General features: G+C 41.1%; 2 protein-coding genes across 10 annotated transcripts in view; both read right to left on the reverse strand.

The window, feature by feature from the left end:
- The window catches only part of LOC113647559 (NACHT, LRR and PYD domains-containing protein 3-like), a 233,062-nt gene that overhangs the window by 101,788 nt on the left and 115,649 nt on the right, over positions 1-15,625 (reverse strand). The window lies entirely within an intron of this gene.
- LOC113647576 (G2/M phase-specific E3 ubiquitin-protein ligase) lies at positions 169-4,729 on the reverse strand. Of its 9 annotated transcripts, none has more exons than XR_007138186.1 (8): positions 4,324-4,729; positions 4,172-4,257; positions 4,047-4,095; positions 3,909-3,936; positions 3,642-3,715; positions 3,444-3,549; positions 1,041-1,217; positions 169-886 (listed from the first exon to the last, which is right to left on the reverse strand). XR_007138186.1 is itself a non-coding variant. In XM_047801968.1 (3 exons), exons 1-3 carry the CDS (start codon positions 3,691-3,693, stop codon positions 651-653), a joined length of 465 nt encoding a protein of 154 aa, XP_047657924.1. In that variant the 5' UTR covers positions 3,694-3,870; the 3' UTR covers positions 170-650. The 9 variants fall into 9 exon arrangements, 1 of the variants encoding a protein (XP_047657924.1); XR_007138190.1 differs by having other exon boundaries at positions 3,642-3,722; XR_007138183.1 differs by having other exon boundaries at positions 4,063-4,095; positions 4,324-4,728.

Genomic DNA, 15,625 nt, shown 5'->3' on the forward strand with positions numbered 1-15,625 from the left:
ATCCAGGAATATCTAGAGTTTGCAATGCAACATACTCGATTACAGTGGCCTGAGAACTGTGACGAAGCATTACAACTTTATTTCACATTAAAGGAAACAACTGGTCTTTGAACATCAATTTTCTTTTAATAAATAAATAAATAAATAAATAAATAAATAAATAAATAAATAAATAAATAACATATAGGAACCAGAGTACAACCTAAGAACAACTAAGAAAAACACTGTATGTGTCAATTTCACATCATGAATATTGTGGTAATAAAAAACATGACAAATGTGTATCATAATTAAAAACAAAGACCTACAAATTCTCAACACGTTATTAAAACTAATGGACTGTCTACAAAGGAGCTGTCAGGTTAGAATCAGAAGAGCAAGAGAGACTTTAAAGTTGCCCATGGCCTGCATAAGTCTCTTCATAATTCAAAAACAGTCTTGGAAATGAGGATAAAACTAAAGTATGAATATAAATTGAGTAAAAAAAACTGATAATAATTAACTAAAGCAAACTGCAGCAAAATTGGGGGGAAAAAACTATTGTTTTAAAATCTGACTTTTTTTTTTTTTTTTTTTTAGATTTTTATCGCATGATAACTCAGGATGTGAAATTGATGCCATTAAAATTCAACATTTTCACATATGGCTATTTAAATACATCCAAAACCTGGAGAGTTCTGGATTCCAAAATCCATTTGAGCCTGAAAAAGACAGTAGGTGTCCAAGTGTGGTAACTTGAGGGTGTTTGCACATGTATTTGCCATTGGGAAGGGTGAACTGGCCAGAAACACAATGCAAGGACGTGGTATAATTCCAGCAGGAGGAAGTGAAGACAGGCCGGTAGCAAACATAAGTACGTTCTTCAATGACACTTCAGTCTGATGTTCTAAAAAAAACAAACATAAAAACAAGACTCAGATTTTCCATTAAAGAAATTATTTATACAAAAATTGTGTTCTGACTTTTTTTTTACTGGTTTAAAGATTTCACCAGTTCACCAAAAAATACAGAATATCTATTTTTAAGCACAAATAACAAACCTTCACAGTCGAGGAGATAGTCTGACAAAAAGCAAAGTGTCTTGGATTCTTTTGGCCCCTGGTTGCAACCTTCTGGGCTGAGTTCTGCTTTGAAGAGGTTTTCCAAATCAGTTGCTGTCAGCTTCTTCTCAGTGTGGGAAAGGAAAGGAGCCAAAACACTTTGATGGTTCTGAAGTGCTGTCAAAAAGTTTAAGTGGTAAGTCCATCTTTAAATCTGTCAAAGCAGTCAGAATTTAGGTTGTCTTATTAACAGGCTTGTAATTATATATATATATATATATATATATATATATATATATATATATATATATATATATATATATGCAATAAACAGTTAATTGTGTGCTATTTACCTTTTAATAACAGTATGGTTTCTTTCAATCACATACCACCTGACATATTCTTCAAGAATGGTGTTTTTCTTTAATGTTCGACACATGTCGAAAACACCCAGCAGTCTGGAGCAGGGTGCTATTTTTAAAAATAACATCTTATAGTGTGTCATGACTCAGCCCGGACTTTGGCCACGTGCATTTGTTTGTTTATGTTCCTCGTCACATGTCTGCCCTGTCCTTGTCTGTTCTTTCCTGTTTCCACACCTGCCCCTATGGATTTTCTGTTCTGTGGAAAAAAAGTTTTCTACCCCACCCTCCCTCCCTCCTGGTTCCTGGTTCATGGGCGCTCGGCTCGTCGGCTCTGCTGTGGACGTCACTCGTTCCCCCTTCTCAGCTGTGGACGTCGCTTGTTCCCCCCAATCGGCTGTGGGCGTTACTCGTTCCCCTTGCTCGGCTGTGGACGTCGCTTGTTACCCCTGCTCTGCTGTGGACGTCGCTCGTTCCTCTCTGGCTGCGCCTCCGTGTGCCTTGCTCCCCCCACCTGCCTCTTTGTGTGCCTTGCCCCCCTCTCCCGGACTTTGTCAGGATTAGGCGCTTCGGAAGCCGCGCCTCAGAGGGGGGGAACTGTCATGACTCAGCCCGGACTTTGGCCACGTGCATTTGTTTGTTTATGTTCCTAGTCACTTGTCTGCCCTGCCCTTGTCTGTTCCTTCCTGTTTCCACACCTGCTCCTAATTGTATCTGATTGTCTTTTGTATTTAAGTGTGCTGCGTTGCCGACGGCAGCGCGGAATCTACTGTTGTCTTTGTCCTGTCTCTAGTTCGTGTCATGTTTCGTGTTCCTCTGTTATTAAACCCTGTTTTGTTTTGCTATCCTGCGTTTGGGTCCGATCATTCCCGCGTTCATGACATGGTGACTTCAAAGTAGCTGCATTCTGAATCTGAGAAGATTTCATTAAATAATAATATAATAATAATAATAATAATAAAATTACTTTCATTAAATACTTAGAAAAGGTTCTTACACTTGCTATTGACAATCCTAAAATTTCTTAAATAAATAGTTTAGTAACTTTTTGTCAGGGATCAGTGCAGATCCGTCAGGGATCAGCGCGGACTTTTTGCCATGTGCGTTTGTTGTTTTTGTCACGTGATTCCCCCGTCTTCGTCTGCTCCTCCCGGTCATCACACCTGTTCCCCATTGTGTGTGATTGTCCCTGTCTGTATATATGTGAGGCAACGCGGCTTCGTTAATAATATCATTACATGTTAATGAGTTTCGTTAGTTCCCTGTGTAGTGTGGATTATGTTTGTCTTTCTTACGTATTAAACCCCTCTCATTTGAAGCTATCCTGTGTACGGGTATGTCTCCAATCCACCTCCGTCCGGGCTCTGACACCTTTCTACTAATCCTCTGAGTTATGTCTATTTCCATACCTCTTCCAGCACTTTCACTATACCCTCATCTGAGACATCTTTCAAAGTGGCACTGAACGAGGGATGGTCTACAATGTGGTTTACAAGGTCTTTTGAAAGAAAATGGGGCCCTGGTCCTCCATGCACTATCGACACAGCAATCATTTTTCCTGCCAAAAAATACTCATCCTACCTAACAGCTGTCAAATGTAAAGCCACAGCAAATACCAAAAATGAGTTTGTTACACATAACTTTTCAGTAAACGGTTTCTGCTTCTAAAGCAAACAACTTTTTATATTAAAGTACATACCAACTGAATTGTAAACCAGGTAGTGACTACTGGGTCGATACTGCAGGGAACTCATCAGCAAAGTGAGAAGTTCTCGCCTTAGTCCACCTGTATCAAGGCCCTCTTCAAGTGTGCCAGCATCATTAGAGAACTTCACAAACATGTCATTGAATTCTGAGTATGAGACACATTTAAATCCTCTGACTGCCCCATCCCACACATTGGATCTCATAATGTTGAATCTGCTGACACTTTTTCGATCAATGGCAAGAGCCAGATTTGCAATAATGTCAGCAGCTGTTAAAATACTTTGTGAGTTTTAAAACAATGTAATCAGTATTTTATATTTTCCATTAAACATACTTTTGCAGCTTACTCTATTGGTTCTGGGACGTCAAGACAGTGTGCTGTAGTTTCAAACTCATCGTCCTCTTCAGTAATCACAAGTGCATAAATGTCCATGTATTCTCTACCAATAAGCAGGCAGCAGGAACAAATACATAACCATGCAAAATCTATTTTTTAAGTACATAAAGAAAATATTTAGTGAACCAAACAAACCTCTAACAGTGGTTTTCTGCTGTAACATGAGCTGAAGTACCTGGTTGGTCATCCTCTGTATCTGAGAGTATTGTCTTAAAACTCAGACAATCAACAAATCAGACTTTATCAACAGACTTTAACAGAAATCAGACAATCAACAGAAATCAGACTTTATCAACAAATATTATATTTAGAAAAAGACATGGTATGCATGGCAGTAGTATCCAGAGATCATAACTGTCATGTTAGTCAGATTAATGTACTTAAACCACTATTAAAACTAACCTGCACTTCACTTCATGGAGCACAATCACTACAGACAAAAAAAGAAGCAGATGTAATCAGACATTTAAGATTTGAAAGTATTTATTTGTTCTGCTTTTATAGTGAGCATGAACCATTACAAGATTAAAAACATCTTACATTTTATTATCCTTACATTTTTCAGATGTGCTTGTACTGTATGCAAAGGCTGAAAGAAAAAAATATAATCAGTTTATACAGACATTTTTCAACAATTGAAAATCAATTGGATTTATTGACATTACCAGTGTGTCAGCCAGCTTAGATCACTCAGGATTTGGTGTCCTTATGATAACTTCTGTGTCTGATTCTGAACTGACTTCCTGTTCTCCTAGACACAGAACAAACCATGTTATTACCCTAAACATAAACAATACTTTAAATATGGCAAGCTTACCTCCAAAGTCCTTCCTTCTGCAAAGAAACAAATTTATCCTTGCATAAGGTTTTCCAATTTCTATTTTATAGTCCTTCAGTGTAAAGGGCCTTGGGGTCATAGGAACGTTAATGACCTCTGTGCCATCTGGGTACAGAAGTACATAGGGTCCTTCCTCCATGACTTTATTAAAGTCTTTAAAAAAAATTTCAGCCATAATGAGGGTTTCACTTGCATTTACAAGTGGATTCGTGAATAACGGGATCGTTTTCCCTTGTTGTGGTTTTGTGCAGCCATTCTGTAGTGACATTATACTGATATTAACCTGTAAAGAAAAAAGTACCAACAACATCACTATAACAAATGTACCATTCACAAACCATCGCTAAACAGCCACTTAAATATGATCATTGACCTGGTGTCACGGAGTCACCAGGTCCTTCTCTCACTCACCAGCACTCACATTCCCCTGAGTACTAATTAGCACCACCTGCTCCACATTCTTCAATCAACGCACACCCTATATAAACCACTCTCAGTCACTCAGTCATTGTCTGGTCTTGTATGTGCTAACGTGATTTTTCCCTGCAGTCAAGCTCCAGACTCCCGTTTGCTTCACAGCTATCGGCTCTCCTTCCTTCTCCCTCGCCTTTGGTGCTACCGGATTATTCTCCCCGTATCCACCTACTCCTGTCTAGGATCCTGTCTCTCCTCCTCCTGTGTTCTCCCCAGCGTGTGTGTGTCTATCAACCAAGTACATACCTCAGTGGGCACGGGTCACCCAGGCATTGGCCGAACCCTCTCACTCCTCCAGGGGAAGTTTTGGTGGCCCAGGATGGCCCAAGATGTAAGGAGGTTCGTGTTAGGATGCTCAGTCTGTGCCACCACCAAGACACCTCATTCTCTACCCACGGGCAAACTTTATCCTCTTCCCATTCTACCCAAACTACCGGCTTAATGCCGTTCCAGTGTGTGCTCGGTTACCAACCACCTTTTTTCCCCTGGTCCGATGAGCCTTCGGATGTCCCGTCTGTTGACCACTGGTTCCGTGAGAGTGAGAGGGTATGGAACTCGGCGCATCATCAGTTGCAGGGAGCCGTGAGAAGACACAAGAGGGCTGCTGACACTCGTCGTTCCTCCACTCCAGGTTATCAAGTAGGTCAGAAGGTATGGCTGTCCACGAAGAACATTTCGTCTACAGCTCCCCTGCAGAAAGCTGAACCCTCGGTACATCGGACCCTTCGAAATCGTTAAGGAGATCAATCCGGTGGCATTTCAACTCAAACTCCCCAGTACCTATCGTGTACATCCTGTCTCCATACACATACATACATGTGTCTCACTTCAAACCTTATCACACGCCAGTTTCTCTCCCATCTCTCTCAGGTCCTGGTGCTGAAGAAGTACCCCCCCACCTACCCTAGAAGAAGACACCGGGATCTACTCGGTAAAGGAGATCCTGGATTCCAGACGTCGAGGTGGGGCTCTACAGTATCTCATTGATTGGGAGGGGTATGGACCAGAGGAACGTTCATGGGTGCCCCGAGATGATATTCTAGACCCCGATCTCCTCCGGGAGTTCCACGAGTCACACCCAGGCAGACCCACGCCTCGACCCAGAGGCCGCCCACCTCGGCGCTCTGGTGTTCCCCGGTCCTCAGGAGCGGACCGTGAGGGGGGGGGTACTGTCACGGAGTCACCAGGTCCTTCTCTCACTCACCAGCACTCACATTCCCATTAGCACCACCTGCTCCACATTCTTCAATCAACGCACACCCTATATAAACCACTCTCAGTCACTCAGTCATTGTCTGGTCTCGTATATGCTAACGTGATTTTTCCCCACAGTCATTCAAGCTCCAGACTCCCGTTTGCTTCACAGCTATCGGCTCTCCTTCCTTCTCCCTCGCCTTCGGTGCTACCGGATTATTCTCCCCGTATCCACCTACTCCTGTCTAGGATCCTGTCTCTCCTCCTCCTGTGTTCTCCCCAGCGTGTGTGTGCGTGTTTACGCTTTCTGCAACTTCGTAGTGCTTCATACAGTTTTGAATTCGATACATCTGCTCACGGACTTCAATAATCTTTGGATCACAAAATATATTAATTAGTGACTCTTTGGTTTTGCTTACCCTAGAATGTGGCTTGTGTATCATTACACCTGGACTTTCTTCTCCTCCTTTCTGCTTCCACATTTCTTGCCCAAAGGAAAGGTTCTTTCCTTAGCTTTCAGTTTTCTATATTCCAAAAACTGACTTACAGTTGATACAGGAGTCCGTGCCTTTACCTATGTGCGAGTTTAAAATTCATCACTGATCACAAACTAACTCTTTATATTCATTATACACACAGCTACTGGAAATAGAAAATAAGTTCTAGTTATGTTTTAGCTAGCGACTCTAAGGTAATACCTGTGACATCCGTTGTCTTTGGCTGAATGGATTTCTGCTGTATCTCTTGTAAAACCTGAAGATTTTTTCCACAGGAACTGCAGAAATTTGGCAAAACATCGAATTTGAATCCACAGTGAGGACAATACATTTTGTACACTTTTACACACACATTCCAACTTTTCCTTGCGGCAGACAGTTGTACTTCCTGTATACCTTGAGTGACAGGTGTCTTGTCCAATGATCGGTACGTGTTCCAATCACAAACTATACCAACCTCTTGGTTGTCTGAATTGTCGTTGTGTTTTTGGATTTGTTACTGTGTTTCATGCACCGATTCAGACACCCCAGAAAAGGTAGGTATAGTTTGTGAATGGAAACTTACCGATCATTGGAAAAGAGACCTGTCATTCAAGATATACAGGTGAATGAAAGGTGTCTCGTCTGATGATCGGTAAGTTTCCAATCCATTCACAAACTATAACAACCTCTTCTGGGTTGTCTGACTTGTCGTTATGTTTTCGGATTTGTTAATGTGTTTTCAGATTTGTTAATTTGTTTTGCACTTCTTGGCCACCGTACTCCTTGGACTCGACAGAACTAAAGGTACATGATCATCTGTGTCACATCCAGAAGAACCCTGCTATGGTCTCTTTCCATAGGCAGATTACACAACCTGATGCTGCCTCCCAGTGCTCACCTGGGCAAGTCAAACTCCTCACCCAGTGTGACTCAGTACCATTGCATACCTACACTTTATACAGCTGCACCAGACACTTTCTTAGAAATAGGTGTTTCACTAAACTAGCATTGAGCTATCATCACAAATCATAAGTACTTTCATGTCTTTTTACTGTTCTGTCTACAAAGTTTCTTCTTTAAAGCTCCATAGATGTCTGTGATGGTGCTTTCTTCAAAATGCACTTCATGATTTCTCTGTACGTTTTGAAGCACAGAACAACATATCAGTGGGGAAGACTATCCTGACTCCCACCCACCAAGTACCCTGTGCACTCATGTCAATTAATGTTACCTACATTTGTAATTTCTTTTTTGCAACTTTCTTTTTGCAACAGCTGTGGTGATGTCCTACCAAATGCTAAAAAACTGGTAAATTTTGGTAAGATAGGTGCAACTTTTAAAACGCTTCATCATTCACAGATCAAAAATCTGTGTAACAGACATTGATATAAATATGTGTGTAATTGTTTGTTTCCCATAAAGGCCTTGGTTTAAAATAAAAATCATCAACTTGTAATATTTCCACACTTTGCATAACAGATTATTTCTTAGTCTAACCCTAACCCTAACCCTAGATTTTCATCATTTGTGTTGCAACAGTCCTACTACATGCTATCTCCATCAGAGCATTCTGTAAAAACAAACAACCATCTCTTGAAGATTGCAGCTAATAAATAGCTCTTTACTAAAAGGCAGAACAACCTTTACTTTGAGAATAGAATGTTTACACACAAACAACAAAACAGCTGTTTGCCTTTATTTTTTATGAGAAATTTAGTCATTACTCTTAAAGCTGTGTAATGTAATGTGACCTTTTTTAGAAAGAGCAAGAGAGAGCACTTTTCCATCATTTCACATTTGTATTAACTTACATTATACTATTTAAAGTGTTGATGCTATGGTTTTTTTTTTTTGGAGCCTGAAATGTAATTCTGCAGTTAATACTTTAGTTACAGTAATCCCATTCTTTCCAAGAAAATAGACTGCAGGATGAGCTTCACACTGATGTAATAATGACAAATCAGTTTGAATGCAAAATCACTAGCATGACATGTAAGCAAGCAAAAACCTTGTTGAATAATGCCTTGAGTAGTATTACCTACAATCTTACTATAAGGTTCCCTCCCTTTGCACAGAAAAAGGCTTTCAGCTTATAAGTGTGAAGATCTAACATGGATATAAACTTGGACTCCAGATAGACTGCTGTGATTCAATAAAACTCCTGGCAAATATGGAAGAAAACACTAATGCATACAATTATATTATACATTCAATGCATCATTAGTTCTCACAGCATATTTATAATCCAAACAAACAAAGTTAACCTTCCAGGTTCGAGAAGTACAATCACACTGGCCCGGCCGGCCATACTTCCCTCCCCACAAGCCCAACATGTACAGCCAATTACATACAATTTGCCCGCCCAGCTCAGGGAACTTCGCCCTGGAGACCAAGTAATGCTACTCATTCCTATTGCTGCCTGAAAGTTCCTGACATAGTGACAGGGCTTGTACATGGTCCTTGAGAGGGTGGGACCTTTAATTATTGGTTGCAACAATCAGGTAAAACTGCATACACACAGCTATATCACATCAACATTTTGAAAAAATAGTTTCCCCTGCCAGTGTTGTGTCTGCGTTTGCTTACCTCTGATCTGATCCACAAGAGTGTGCCCTGGTTAGGAGTGGAGATGATCTCACACCAACCACAGTGCTCCTGGACCAGTGCTCTGATGTATTCTCATCCCGTGTAGGACATACATCACTGGTGCTCCATGACAAAGGCCTATTTGCAAGTGGACCTCGTGCCTTGCGTTCAGAACCGGCATTGACCACTGGCAGTACTGGGTCCTTTCTTTTGACCTACACTACCTTCCAGCGCCTCACAGGTATCATCTTCTGGCGTCTCCACTTTTTCACTGCCGCCTACCTGGATGATGTCATGGTCCACTCCTCCACCTGGTCTGGCCACCTATTCTATCTGGGGGAGGTTCTGGGAAGTCAACATTTGTTGTTATTATGTTGGCTTTGTAGAAGCCAACATTCTGATTTCCATTATAAGCTTATTATTAGGGGTCAACACCTCTTGTTATTGTCGGTTTTCTTATTATTATTAGGGGTCAAGCCCCGAAGGGGCGTAGACACCTATTGTTATTGTCGGTTTTCTTCTTCTTATTATCATTATTATTATTATTATTATTATTATTATTATTATTATTATTATTATTCCTCTTCTTCCATTGAAGTCAATGGCAGCCCATAGAACCGTATGTAGGAAAGTTATGTAATTTGGCACACATGTAGAGGCCAGTCTTAGAAGTTACTCTAGCAACTTTGGTGTGTCTAGCTCAAACCCTTTAGCGCCACCAACAGTCCAAAATCCAATTATGTTCATGTTCATAATTGCTGACTCGTAAGGCCTAGAGACACAGTTCTTGCACATTTTGGATCGATTGCTCATGCCGATTCGAATACACCATATGACATCAATTCTGTCATGAATACCTTTCCGCCATTTTGAATTTTCCGTAATACCTACTTTTTCGAACTCCTCTTAGACCGTTTATCCGATTTGCATGTCCTTTGGTATCTAACATCTAGAGACACCCGAGACATAAAGTTATCAAAAGCTTTTTGATAGACCAATGCCTTCTCGTATACCGGGGCAACATACATGGTGGCGAGCACGCCAAAACAGACGTGAGGCCGTATCTTCTCAAAACTTATGCGTGTCGACACGAAACTTGGTATATGTCATTATAGTCATTACCTAAGGGTGCAAGCAACGTTTCGTGACAGCGACACCTAGTGGCCACAAGATTTGAAAAACAGCTATTTTTGCTTTTAACTACTACAAACTTTAGTCTAAAATAATGAAGTAGGTGTTTTTAGACTCCATGAGACATGCTAAGTCAAAGGATACCAAATGGTTTTCAGACGGCCATTTTGTGTGATGGCGAGCATGCCAAAACTGACGTGAGGCCGTATCTTCGCAAAATTTATGCGTGTTGACACGAAACTTTGTATATGTCATTATAGTCATGACCTGAGGGTCCATGCAAGGTTTCGTGACAGCGCCACCTATTGGACACGAGATTTTTAAAACAGCTATTTTTGCTTGTAACTACTGCAAACGTTAGTCTAAAATCATGAAGGAAGTGTTATTAGACTCCTTGAGGCAAGCTGAGTTAAACGATACCAAACCGTCGCAACATACATGGCGGTGAGCACGCCAAAACAGACGTGAGGCTGTATGTTCGCAAAACTTATGCGTGTCGACACGAAACTTGGGATATGTCATTATAGTCATGACCTGAGGGTGCATGCAACGTTCCTTGACAGCACCACCTAGTGGCCACGAGATTTTAAAAACGGCTATTTTCGCTTATAACTACTGCAAACTTTAGTCTAAATTCATGAAGGGAGTGTTGTTAGACTACTTGAGGCATGCTTAGTCAAACGATACCATACCGTGGCAACATACATGGCGGCGAGCACGCCAAAACAGACGTTAGGCTGTATGTTCACAAAACTTATGCGTGTCGACATGAAACTTGGTATATGTCATTATAGTCATGACCTGAGAGTGCATGCAACGTTTTGTGACAGCGCCACCTAGTGGCGACGAAATTTTAAAAACAATGCCATATCGCTACGAAACTTGGTATGGTTCATCAGCGACATGTTCTGAGGGCATGTGATCGGCTTGACCCCGGAATGGCTGCTTGCAGCTATATTTTTTATTATTATTATTATTATTATTATTATTATTATTATTATTATTATTATTATTATTATTCCTCTTCTTCCATTGAAGTCAATGGCAGCCCATAGAACCGTATGTAGGAAAGTTATGTAATTTTGCACACATGTATAGGCCAGTCTTAGAAGTTACTATAGCAACTTTGGTGTGTCTAGCTCAAACCCTTTAGCGCCACCAACAGTCCAAACATCCAATTATGTTCATGTTCATAACTGCTGACCCGTAAGGCTTAGAGACACAGTTCTTGCATATTTTGGATCCTTTGCTCATGCCGAATCGAATGTACCACATGACATCATTTCTGTCATGAATACCTTTCCGCCATTTTGAATTTTCCGTAATACCTACTTTGTCGAACTCCTCCTAGACCGTTTGTCCGATTTGCAAGTCCTTTGGTATCTAGCATCTAGAGACACCCTAGACAAAAAGTTATCAAAAGCTTTTTGATAGACCAATGCCTGCTCGTATACCATGACAACATACATGGTGGCGAGCACGCCAAAACAGACATGAGGCTGTATCTTCGCAAAACTTATGCGTGTCGACACAAAACTTGGTATATGTCATTATAGTCATGACCTGAGGGTGCATGCAACGTTTCGTGACAGCGCCACCTAGTGGCCACGAGATTTTAAAAACAGCTATTTTTGCTTATTACTACTGCAAACGTGAGTCTAAAATCATGAAGGATGTGTTGTTAGACTTCTTGAGGCATGCCGAGTCAAACGATACCAAACGGTTTTCGGACGGCCATTTTGTGTGGTGGCGAGCACGCCAAAACAGACGTGAGTCTGTATCTTCGCAAAACTTATGCATGTCGACACGAAACTTGGTATATGTCATTATAGTCATGACCTGAGGGTGCATGCAACGTTTCGTGACAGCGCCACCTAGTGGTAATGAGATTTTTTTAAAAATGCCATATCGCTACGAAACTTGGTATGGTTCATCAGCGACATGTTCTGAGCGCATAAGATCGAATTGACCCCGGAATGGCTGCTTGCAGCTATATTTATTATTATTATTATTATTATTATTATTATTATTATTATTATTATTATCATTATTATTCCTCTTTTTCCTTTGAAGTCAATGGCAGCCCATAGAACCGTATGTAGGAAAGTTATGTAATTTGGCACACATGTAGAGGCAAGTCTTAGAAGTTATTCTAGCAACTTTGGTGTGTCTAGCTCAAACCCTTTAGGGCCACCAACAGTCCAAAATCCAATTATGTTCATGTTTATAACTGCTGACTGGTAAGGCCTAGAGACACAGTTCTTGCATATTTTGGATCCTTTGCTCATGCCGATTCCAATGCACCACATGACATCATTTCTGTCATGGATACCTTTCCGCCATTTTGAATTTTCCGGAAAACCTAATTTTTCGAACTCCTCCTAGACCGTTTGTCTGATTTGCATGTCCTTTGGTATCTAGCATCTAGAGACACCCTAGACCAAAAGTTATCAAAAGCTTTTTGATAGACCAATGCCTTCTTATATACCGTTGCAACATACATGGTGGCGAGCACGCCAAAACAGACGTGAGGCTGTATCTTTGCAAAACTTATGCGTGTCGACACAAAACTTGGTATATGTCATTATAGTCATGACCTGAGGGTGTATGCAACGTTTCGTGACAGCGCCACCTAGTGGCCACGAGATTTTAAAAACAGCTATTTTCGCTTATAACTACAGCAAACTTTAGTCTAAAATCATGAAGGAGGTGTTTTTAGTCTTCTTGAGGCATGCTGAGTCAAACGATACCAAACCGTCGCAACATACATGGCAGCGAGCACGCCAAAACAGACGTGAGGCTGTATGTTTGCAAAACGTATGCGTGTCGACACGAAACTTGGGACATGTCATTATAGTCATGACCTGAGGGTGCATGCAACATTTTGGGACAGCGCCACCTAGTGGCAATGAGATATTAAAAACAATGCCATATCGCTACGAAACTTGGTATGGTTCATCAGCGACATGTTCTGAGTGCATGTGATCGGCTTGACCCTGGAATGGCTGCTTGCAGCTATATTTATTATTATTATTATTATTATTATTATTATTATTATTATTATTATTATTATTCCTCTTCTTCCATTGAAGTCAATGGCAGCCCATAGAACCGTACATAGGAAAGTTATGTAATTTGGTACACATGTAGAGGCCAGTCTTAGAAGTTACTATAGCAACTTCGGTGTGTCTAGCTCAAACCCTTTAGCGCCACCAACAGTCCAAACATCCAATTATGTTCATGTTCATAACTGCTGACTGGTAAGGCCTAGAGACACAGTTCTTGCAATTTTGGATCCTTTGCTCTTGCCGAATCGAATGTACCACATTTCGTCGTTTCTGTCATGAATACCTTTCCGCCATTTTGAATTTTCCGTAATACCTACTTTGTCGAACTCCTCCTAGGCCATTTGTCCGATTTGCATGTCCTTTGGTATCTAGCATCTAGAGACACCCTAGACAAAAAAGTTATTAAAAGCTTTTTGATAGACCAATGCCTTCTCGTATACCGTGGCAAAATACATGGTGGCGAGCACGCCAAAACAGACGTGAGGCTGTATCTTAGCAAAACTTATGCGTGTCGACACAAAACTTGGTATATGTCATTATAGTCATGACCTAAAGGTGTATGTAACGTTTCATGACAGCGCCACCTAGTGGTCACGAGATTTGAAAAATAGCTATTTTCGCTTATAACTACGGCAAACTTTAGTCTAAAATCATGAATATATAATTTGGCACACATGTATAGGCCAGTCTTAGAAGTTACTCTAGCAACTTTGGTGTGTCTAGCTCAAACCCTTTAGCGCCACCAACAGTCCAAACATCCGATTATGTTCATGTTCATAACTGCTGACTCATAAGGCCTAGAGACACAGTTCTTGCATATTTTGGATCCATTCCTCATGCCGATTGGAATGCACCATATGACATCATTTCTGTCATGAATACCTTTCCGCCATTTTGAATTTTCCGTAATACTTACATTTTCGAACTCCTCCAAGACCGTTTGTCCCATTTGCATGTCCTTTGGTATCTAGCATCAAGAGACACCCGAGACAAAAAGTTATCGAAAGTTTTTTGATAGACCAATTCCTTCTCGTATACCGTGGCAACATACATGGTGGCGAGCACGCCAAGACGGACGTGAGAACGTATCTTCGCAAAACTTATGCGTGTCGACTCGGAACTTGCTATATCATTATAACTTGCTATGTCATTATAGTCATGACCTGAGGGTGCATGCAACGTTTTGTGACAGCGCCACCTAGTGGCAACGAGATTTTAAAAACAGCTATTTTCGCTTATAACTACTGCAATCTTTAGTCTAAAATCATGAAAGAGGTGTTGATAGACTCCTTGAGGCATGCTGTGTCAAACGATACCAAACCGTGGCAACATACATGATGGCGAGCACGCCAAAACAGACGTGAGGCTGTATCTTCACAAAACTTATGCGTGTCGACACGAAACTTGGTATATGTCATTATAGTCATGACCTGAGGGTGTATGCAACGTTTCGTGACAGCGCCACCTAGTGCCCACGAGATTTTAAAAACAGCTATTTTTGCTTATAACTAGTGCAAACGTGAGTCTAAAATCATGAAGGGAGTGTTGTTAGACTCCTTGAGTCATGCCGACTCAAACGATACCAAACGGTTTTCGGACGGCCATTTTGTGTGGTGGCGAGCATGCCAAAACAGACGTGAGGCTGTTGTCTTCGCAAAACTTATGCGTGTTGACACGAAACTTGGTGTATGTCATTATAGTCATGACCTGATGGTGCATGCAACGTTTCGTGACAACGCCACCTAGTGGTCACAAGATTTTAAAATCAGCTATTTTCGCTTATAACTACTGCAAACTTTAGTCTAAAATCATGAAGGAGGTGTCGTTAAACTCCTTCAGGCATGCTGAGTTAAACGATACCAAACCGTCGCAACTTACATGGCGGCGAGCACGCCAAAACAGACGTGAAGCTGTATCTTTGCAAAACTTATGCGTGTCGACACGAAACTTGGTATATGTCATTATAGTCATGACCTGAGGGTGTATGCAACGTTTTGTGACATCGCCACCTAGTGGCAACGAGATTTTAAAAACAATGTCATATCGCTACGAAACTTGGTATGGTACATCAGCTACATGTTCTGAGTGCATGTGATCAGCTTGACCCCGGAATGGCTGCTTGCAGCTATATTTATTATTATTATTATTTCTCTTCTTCCGTTGAAGTCAATGGCAGCCCATAGAACCATACGTAGGAAAGTTATGTAATTTGTCACCCATGTAGAGGCCAGTCTTAGAAGTTACTCTAGCAACTTTGGTGTGTCTAGCTCAAACCCTTTAGCGCCACCAACAGTCCAAATACCAATTATGTTCATGTTCATAACTGCTGACTCATAAGGCCTGGAGACA

The sequence above is a fragment of the Tachysurus fulvidraco genome, chromosome 16 (assembly GCF_022655615.1).
Source record: "Tachysurus fulvidraco isolate hzauxx_2018 chromosome 16, HZAU_PFXX_2.0, whole genome shotgun sequence".
Taxonomy (NCBI): Eukaryota; Metazoa; Chordata; class Actinopteri; order Siluriformes; family Bagridae; genus Tachysurus; species Tachysurus fulvidraco.

Bases quoted from the DNA above. Each gene is read 5' to 3' on its own strand.
- LOC113647576 (XM_047801968.1), bottom strand. From the start codon at position 3,693: ATGACCAACCAGGTACTTCAGCTCATGTTACAGCAGAAAACCACTGTT. The intron at 1,218-3,641 runs GTTTGTTTGGTT...ACTTTTTGACAG, and splicing joins GCAGAAAACCACTGTTAGAG to CACTTCAGAACCATCAAAGT. The intron at 887-1,040 runs GTTTGTTATTTG...TGTTTTTTTTAG, and splicing joins CTATCTCCTCGACTGTGAAG to AACATCAGACTGAAGTGTCA.